The following is an 8,935-nucleotide window of genomic DNA, read 5'->3' on the forward strand; positions in this document are numbered from 1 at the left end:
AAGCTGTGTGCACGTCCAGACGATATAATGAATCACAAAGGACTTCGTCGGGTTCTCCGACGTCTCTGGTTCTTCCACTTCCACATCAATCTGTAGTAGACAGAACCGTGCGCTGCCTGCTGCCTGCTGCCTGCTGCCGGCGCGAGGCACCACCGCCCGGCTGACCGCTGCCGGGCGGTGGTGCTTCGCGGCGGTGGTGCCTCGCGGCAACCGGCGGCAGGCAGCATGTCGCAGTTCATGTAGTTCGATGTCGTTCTGCCATTGCATTCAAAATTCTGTAACTAGCCTGTTACTACGAACTAAGCAACTACCGTACACGTATTAGCATTTAGCACTAGCTCAATCTCGACTCCTTCAGAATTCTTGTGGGTGGTTACGAACCAACCAAGTGGGCAGGGCCATGAATAATAATTTGACAACGCTACGTCACAGTGTCACCTTATCCAGATCAGCTCATTTCTTCTGCCTTTTTCCTTTCATTGCCTATTGCATTCAGCAGACAAACTGCATAGATTTCAAACTTACCACAGCTCACAAACTTATTCAGACCTATGTTATTTAACAAACAATAGGAAAAATGGGATTTTAATGGCATGGGCTCTTTAAGTCAAATGAGGGAATAAAGTGAGGAAGCAAAGTGGAAGAATCACTAAGAGCCCCTGATCCCCTCGCCAAGAGGCACCTTAACCACACAGGCTTAGCGAGCGGCGGGAAGCACAAACACTTGTTTATGTAATACAAACGGGAAAAACGCTGCAAATCTTTCCCAACTCCAAGATTGGCAGCCTATTTGTGGACCAGTTTCGATTTGATTACCGATTGACATATTTTTATTGGCTGGTCGATTTCAAGTTTTCTTGACTGTGCATTCCGATTCTAATTACGTTATTAAGGGTTGTCAATGTGTGCATTAAACATCAGAGAATGACGTGCCACCAAATCCATCGCAGCCGCACGTCATTTCACTCTATTGATTCCCTCCTGTCCCTTCCGGCCGAATTGAGCTTTGCCAAGACAGACTTGAACGTTTTCTTGACATGATGGTTGGTAGCGAGTGGATACATCCCTCTGTGATAGTTTTTTAAATGTTGTTCATCAGTGCATCCGTCACTCTAAAGGAATAATTTGTTGTGTCTGATTGACGAGAGATTTAAGCGAATTGAACAGGCTGTTATCGTAAGTCGGTGATAAGTTTGCAGCGCAAAACATAAAGGTCATAGACAAAGAGGAAATCAGTGAGTAATCATTATTGGCTCCATTCCTCATCTCTTATGAAAACAAATCAATGGTCTGTTTGCATGCAGCCAGGCAAGTAGAGAGGCATGAGAAAATGTAATTAAAAAACAATTACGTCCAATCCTCTCGCCATGTCTCATCGCACGATGCGACGAGAATGGATAACTGTGCGAGGAGCCGATCTCCGTCAAACCTACGCACACACGGCCTCCTGGGTTCACGAACACAACGAACGCCAACACAACAAACATTGACCAACGCACAGGTCAAGCCGTGAGGTATTAGAAGAAAGGTCGCAGACCGCTTCCCGAAAAAGCTTGGCTGAGACGATCACAATGCAAGTTTTGTTTACCCTTCAAGCAGCTCTTCAAGTTAGTGACTGTTTTTAGCCTTATGAGTCTGATTGAAAATGTTTGTTGCTAAATGCAGTCAAGACCTGCACGCTGTTAGGTAGGAGCAAACATATCAAAAAATATATGATTAAAAATATATGATATAGCAGATCATCAGCAACCACACCCACCAACAATTAAATCAACTTTTTACTTTCACAGTCAAGGGTAAAAATACCGATATGAATATGCACCCACGTACACACCCACCCGCTCCTGGTGGCCTAGTGCTATTATAAAGTGAACAATATGGCACACGCCTTTATATATCGAAACCAAGAGGGACAGCAGAAAATCGGACCACTTAAAAACACACAAAGCAATTAAACGTGTTGCATTCAAGCGGTTGGACTCAGAAATGAAGGTTAGCGCTTTCAAAATAAAATGCTTTTTCGTTTCCTCCGAGTGCCCACGCTATTATTTCTTTAACAGGAGTTTGAAAAACTTCCCCTTTTAATCTACATGGCAGAGCAGAATGGAGACGCAGTCATTCAGTTCACGAATGCACCCCCAGCCCTCAACAGTATGACGTGTAGTCCCTTCATAGATGAGGGCGATGATGTTCTAAGCAGGAAGTCTAAGCTCGGAACTCTGGGCGGACATCTTGCGGTCTTGGACTCTTGTATGGGTCCTTCTTGTTGATCCGGGGAGACCTCTAACATGAAAAATTCCCTTGTTACAGCTGCCCATGGAATATAGAAAGATGCAATAATAAAATAAAGTGTCCAAAAATACATACATACATACATACATACATACATACATACATACATACATACATACATACATACATACATACATACATACATACATACATACATACATACATACATACATACATCCATACATACATCCATACATACATGCATACATACATACATACATACATACTGTACATACATACATACATACATACATACATACATACATACATACATACATACATACATACATACATACATGCATACATACATACATACATACATACATACATACATACATACATACATACATACATCATACATACATACATACATACATACATAAGGGCATAAATGTACACGCCTAGGGGTTACACACTAAATGTGGCTAAGAGGTCCTTCATTACAGAATTAATTAATTAATTAAACATGTACAATGGAATTTGCACATTATTACATTGAAGTATTGCAGCATTTGCAGTATAAAAGGTAGAGGAAGGGGGGTTTAAATACAGGTGGTTGTCGGTAGGTAGGAGTAGATCTAGATCTAGGTGTAGCTCTGGGTGTAGGAGTAGGAGTATGAGTATCTGTAGGTGTAGGTGTTTAACTCCCACAGAATATACAAATGTGTAGTGACACCAGATGACCTACAGATGACACCTAGAGGTAGACACTCAACAAGGGGATCGAACCCGGTGCCTCTCAGCTGGGAATTGAGACCCCTCAGCTTCGATAGCATCCTATCTCCTTGTGCCATCGTCAGTGTGCAGGCTGGTCTAGGAGCCGTTATGGGGTCAGAACAGTCTCATTAATAATGAATGCACAGAGAAGGATTCACACATGTATTTTGTGATTTATACATAAATTACTCTCTTCTCACAAATACATTTCAATGCACACACAAATGGATATCGGTATGTATAAATGTAAAATTTGTCCATAAACAAAAATTAGTTTCACAAACACATTTCTGATCCACAGACAAATATACCTTGTTTTAAATAAATGTAATATAAATCCATAAATATATGAATTAAAAATATATTTGCAATTTTCATCAAAATGTGTTTGGATGTTGTTACATTTATATACAAACTGTTAAACTTGAATTTACAAGACGCTTTTCATTTGTGAACTTGTTGGCATTTGGTCTGTATTTATATGTGGATTTTTGAGACTCTCCTGACGTGGCTGGATTCACAAATGTATTTTTTTCAACAAGGAACTCTCTGTAGCCAATCCGATGCCTCTCTCGTTTTCATCCAATCACATGACTGCAGTGACTGGGTTTTTACATAGTCGGTGTCAGAAATGTGTTTGTGAAACTTATTTTTGTTTATGGATTTATTTTACATTTACACATACCGATATCCATTTGTGTGTGCATTGAAATGTATTTGTGAGAAGAGAATAATTTATATATAAATCACAAAATACATTTGTGAATCCTTCTCTGTGCATTCATTATTAATGAGAATGTTCTGACCCCATAAGCCGTTGCTAGGCAACCCGTTGAACCTGAGGCGAACCAATGAATGGTCACATTACACCACAGGGGACCCGATGATGTACTGTAATCTATAAGTTTAATCAATGTGTATTCATCCGCCCGTCCTGGAAGAGGGGGGGAAGCCTTTCGGATCAGGATCAGGAAATGCGCTGTGGCAGATCGCTGTCTCTCCGCAGGGTCGATGGAGGGAAAACCACAACAAACTAATCACAGTCATACTCTATAAATATCGCTGACAGCAATCACAGAGACTCGCCAGGAATGTGACAGACTCGTAAAAAGAAAACAATGTCATAAATCTGCCTTCCCCGCGTGACAGCAGTCGGAAAACAATGTGATAAATGTGCCGGCTCCATGACAACAGTTTGAACGTGAGAGAGCTGGGGAAGGGATGACACGATTGCATGAGACCCCCCCCCCTGTAACACCCCCCCCCCCCCCCCCCCCCCCCAACATCCCCTGTAACGGATTCAAACTGACGCCTTTTATCATGTTTACGTCATCCCCCCCCCCCCCTGCCATGCCTGGGCCCCAAGACTAACAAGACACAACATAACTCCTCTTCCACCGATATAGCACAACTCTCATGAGCCAGTGAGTCATGCCATCAGGTAGTAGACGTCTTCTAGTGATCGCACCTCCCACACAACACCTCGAGGGTCTTAAAAGACAATGGCGCAACGTTGTACCCCCATAACGTGTCATTCTGGACCTTAATCCTGGACATGTGGGGCAGGTGGCTGAGGAGCTAGAGCGGGTTGGCTGGTCACCGGAAGGTTGCTAGTTCGATCCCCGGCTCCTCCAGTGTAAGAGTGTCGAGGTGTCCCTGAGCAAGACACCTCACCCTAACTGCTCCTGACGAGCTGGCTTTCGCCTTGCATGGTTGAGTCTGCCATCGGTGTGTGACTGTGTTCATGAATGGGTGAATATTAGGCAATATTGTAAAGCGCTTTGAGCGGGCACTGGTTAGAAAAGCGCGGTAGGCAATACACAACCATTCAAAAGTTCGGGGGTCAACCAGACTATTTCATGTTTTCCATGAAGACTCCCTTTTATTCAACAGATTTCAGCAGTGCTAAAATAATTGGTCAAGGGTTTTCTAATCATCAATTCGCCTTTAACACGATTAGCTAAACAATGTAGGCCTACCATTAGAACGCAGGAGTGATGGTTGCTGTAATTGGCCTCTGTACACTGTGTTGATGGTGTGTGTAAGAATCTGCCGTTTCCAGCTAGAATAGTAATTAATCACATTGACAATGTCTAGACTGTATTTCTGATCAATTTAATGTTTTCTCCATTGAAATGAAAAATGCTTTTCTTTAAAAAAATAAGGACATTTCTACGTGACCCCAAACTTTTGTGCGGTAGTGTTAACGCCTGTCCGTTTATCGCTTACCTCCACAGACGCCGTGGTGGGCGGGCTGATCGGCTTTCTGTCCGCGTACTTCTGCTACCGCCAGCACTACCCCTCCTTCCTGCACGCTGAGTGCCACCTGCCTTACGCCAGCCTGGCCGCCAACGCCGCCGCCGTGCGTCTGACCTTGCACCCCCTCCAGGACGAGCAGCCCACCGACAACTCGACCACCCTGCCCCTGGAGGGGCTGAACGAGGGGCCCGTATGACTAGTGCCCCTGGGGAGCTCCACCCCCCATCAGCCATCCGGCGCAGCCCCCCACACCACCCACCCCTCTTGACCCGTTCAGCCCGCCACCAGCGCTGCACACGGCTCCAGTGACTGACTGACTACGAGTCGTCGTGTCGTACACATTCCAGTAGAGAAGAGATGGATCAACGGCACCATCTCTTTTTGGGGGTTCGCTCCTCTCTCTCTCTCTCTCTCTCTCTCGCTCTCGCTCTCCCTCTCTCTCGCTCTCTGTCTTCTCTCAGTCTCTTTCTCTCTCTCTCTCTCTCTCTCTCTCTCTCTCTCTCTCGCTCTCTCAGTCTCTCTCTCTCTCTCTCTCTCTCTCTCGCTCTCGCTCTCTGTTCTTTCTCTCAGTCTCTTCTCTCTCTCTCTCTTGATCACTCTCTCTCTTACACATTCTCAATCACTCTGTTTCTCTCTCTCTCGCTCTCGCTCCGCTCTCGCTCTCACTCTCTCTCTCTCTCTCTCATATCCATTATCGGTTGCATCACTTCTGGTTAGTCTACATTTAGTTTTGTATGAAAGGGGAACATAAAATACGTGACAACATATACAGGCATAAAAACATAAAAAATCCTGTGAACGAAAATGCTAATAAGGAGTGAGATCCAAGCTTAAGTTCCAAGAGATAGCATGTGCAAAAGGCAAAAGCTTTATCATTTATTGGTTTCGATGATTTCATACCATTAGTATTATTATAATTGGAATGACTATGAATAAGAACTGTTAAGGTTTTTGATGTCTATAAACGTAAGCGTTTATAAATGAGCGTGTGGAGTGCGTTTGGAGGATGGCCGGTTTAAGCAGCCTCTCCTGGCTCGAGTCAGACTGATTGGACTCTGGGGCTGGGTGAGGCTGCACACCTGTTGTGCATTAAATAATCAATTTTCTGAAGCACAGGTTAAACCAGCAACCACCCGCCGACCCTCTGTGAGGTGTCCTGCAAGGAACCATGTGACACCTCCCGCTCTGAATCACTTTACTCAACCTCTGCACAAAACCGTTTGATAACATCGACCCCTAAAGAATAAAATGACGATCATCCACACACACTCTCCTTACGAGGCAAACACTGCAGCTCAGAGAAGCTGCTTCTGAAGAAGTTATCCATGACAACGGCATGTTGAATATGAATGAGAATAGAATCTATCAGTAGAGGTTTTTCTTTTTTAATTTAATCTTTATCTCTTGGAAAAGTGCAATGTCCTAATTTAATCCAACCCTGACACGGTGTGTAGTACCTTCATCTTTTTAAAGCATATTAACTGAGAATGGTTCAGCCAACACAGGCAGGTGGAACTTGCAAGGCAGAGGGGGAATATTGTGCCGGTATGAAATCCAATCAAATATTAATCCTGGGTTCCTATTATCGGCGGTTAGGCCAGTGCCAAAGAGAGAGCCACGGGGAATGAGACTCTGTTCCCTCGGAAGCAGACATCTGAAAGTAAAACACCAACGTATCTCCATACTAAATATTATCTTCATGACGAATATTTTGCTCTCCTGTTTCCATTTCATTTGCCGTAACTTCAGATTGCATCTTTCAGATTTCTAGTCTGCTCACCAAGCGTGAGCAGCCTTATCGAGTAATCCACTTGAAAGCGATTGATTATGACCATGCTGTGTGTTCGCTGTATGATCGACAAACCCGGAGCACAGGGAGACACATGCAAACTATAGACACGCTCTGCAACGAAACAACTAGCATGTAGCGCACATAGGAGCAGACACTCGGTTAGCGTGGCAACAACCCCTTCTAACAGTGTAGAAGCGTGTCTTATATTGGCTTGTATTAATATTTGATACAGCTTATAATTAGCCTGGTATTATAATAACCATCATAAGCCCTTGATGTATTTAGTCCAGTAGGGAGTCAAGGCTTTGGGATGTTTTAAAAAGGATGATCCACACTTAAAGTCACTTTATCAAACACAAATCAAACTTACGTTTTCTGAGTATATATGTATGTGTGTGTGTGCGTTCGTGGTTGGTGTGTATGTGATGTCTCCGCTTGTGTCTGCGTGTATGTGTGGAATTGTGTGCGGGACATGGGTAGATGAATGGGTGGTGGGATGTGCGTGTGTGTGTGTGTCTGCGTGTGCATGTGTGTGTCTTAGTGCGTGCATGGTCCTTCTGATCAGTCCAGTGGTGACAGACCAGTGCCAGGCTGGTGCAATACAATACAAAACCAATCACATGTCACCTGTGGAACCTCCTATTCCTGTACCCCGCATTGTAAAGAGGGTCCTACCATGTCCTATCAAAGGTGCTAGGCTACGCACATCAAGCTGAACAGAGACAGACCATCACACAGACCACCGATGGCATTGTTCAACGGTTGACATCGCTAGTGTCGAAACAGTTGCTACACAGAGTCCGGTTGCCGTCGGCAACAACACCGCACTTGTTTATTAGAAAATGTATAAAAGCGAAGCTGATGAGCTTTGTTGGCATGTGAGAGAGACGCTTTGTCAGTGAAGTCTCATAGGTTAAGAGGCCTATGATGTAGTCCCCCGGGTAAGCACTATACCGCCGAGTTTCCTTGTGTATGCATTGTGGCTTGTTTCTAAAGCGCCGTCGTGTGAAAATAACAAAGAAGACGTTCTTTCGAGTTGGTTGTTTTGTTTTCTCCGGATTCCGAATCCGATGTCTTTTGTTTTGTTTTTCACCCATTTTACCATCTCATGGATTGAAGGAAAAAAAAAACACAAGAGAGGTATTTGATTCCATAAGTCACGAATCAAATGTTTCAGAAGTAAAACACAAAAGAACGTAGGACTAGGAGCTTACCTTATCTTTGAATGTAGCATGCCAGTTCCATTTGTGAAGAGAAACCACTATTTTCAATGACTTAGCATGTCTGGCCTTGACAATATGTTTGAAAACGATGTATCTTTTGCTGTTTATGAAGTTACGTGTACCACAACAAGGGGACTGCGGCTGTGAGCGACGGACCACCGAGGAAACAGAGGAAGCCACTCGTGTCTTAATCCATCTTGATAAGTGGAACCTTTTATCCTGTGGCCCCGGAGTGAGAGAGACCGAGGGGCCACCGGATACAAAACAAAAGGATTAAAGGATTAAAGCGGAGCAGATACTGTACACCTTGATGATCAGAAGATAAATATGATGATCCGGGTTTCTTATTATTATGTGTAAATGAACAACGGCATATTATGCAGCAGCAGATGTTCGACATGTCCAACTCATCCTGGGTTCTTCATTCTGCTTGATGAATCCATGCTTCAGTGAACTCCTTGGCATAACTGACAATGATTGCTGTGTGTGTGTTTGTGTGTGTGTGTGTGTGTGTGTGTGTGTGTGTGTGTGTGTGGTGTGTGTGTGTGTGTGTGTGTGTGTGTGGTGTGTGGTGTGTGTGTGTGTGTGTGTGTGCACCTGTGAAAGTGTGTGTGTGTGTGGCGTGCGTGGGGGTCAACGAGTGTGTCAACGT

The 8,935-nt window shown here is 44.2% G+C and overlaps 1 protein-coding gene across 1 annotated transcript in view; it reads left to right on the plus strand.

The window, feature by feature from the left end:
• The window catches only part of LOC130404942 (phospholipid phosphatase 4-like), a 45,898-nt gene extending 40,434 nt beyond the window's left edge, over positions 1 to 5,464 (plus strand). The window contains exon 8 of the mRNA XM_056609891.1: positions 5,247 to 5,464. Coding sequence (XP_056465866.1) covers positions 5,247 to 5,464 — 218 coding nt within the window. The remainder of the gene's footprint in view (positions 1 to 5,246) is intronic.
• The last annotated feature ends 3,471 nt before the right edge of the window (positions 5,465 to 8,935 follow it).

This window comes from Gadus chalcogrammus, chromosome 15, assembly GCF_026213295.1.
Source record: "Gadus chalcogrammus isolate NIFS_2021 chromosome 15, NIFS_Gcha_1.0, whole genome shotgun sequence".
In the NCBI taxonomy this organism is placed as follows: Eukaryota; Metazoa; Chordata; class Actinopteri; order Gadiformes; family Gadidae; genus Gadus; species Gadus chalcogrammus.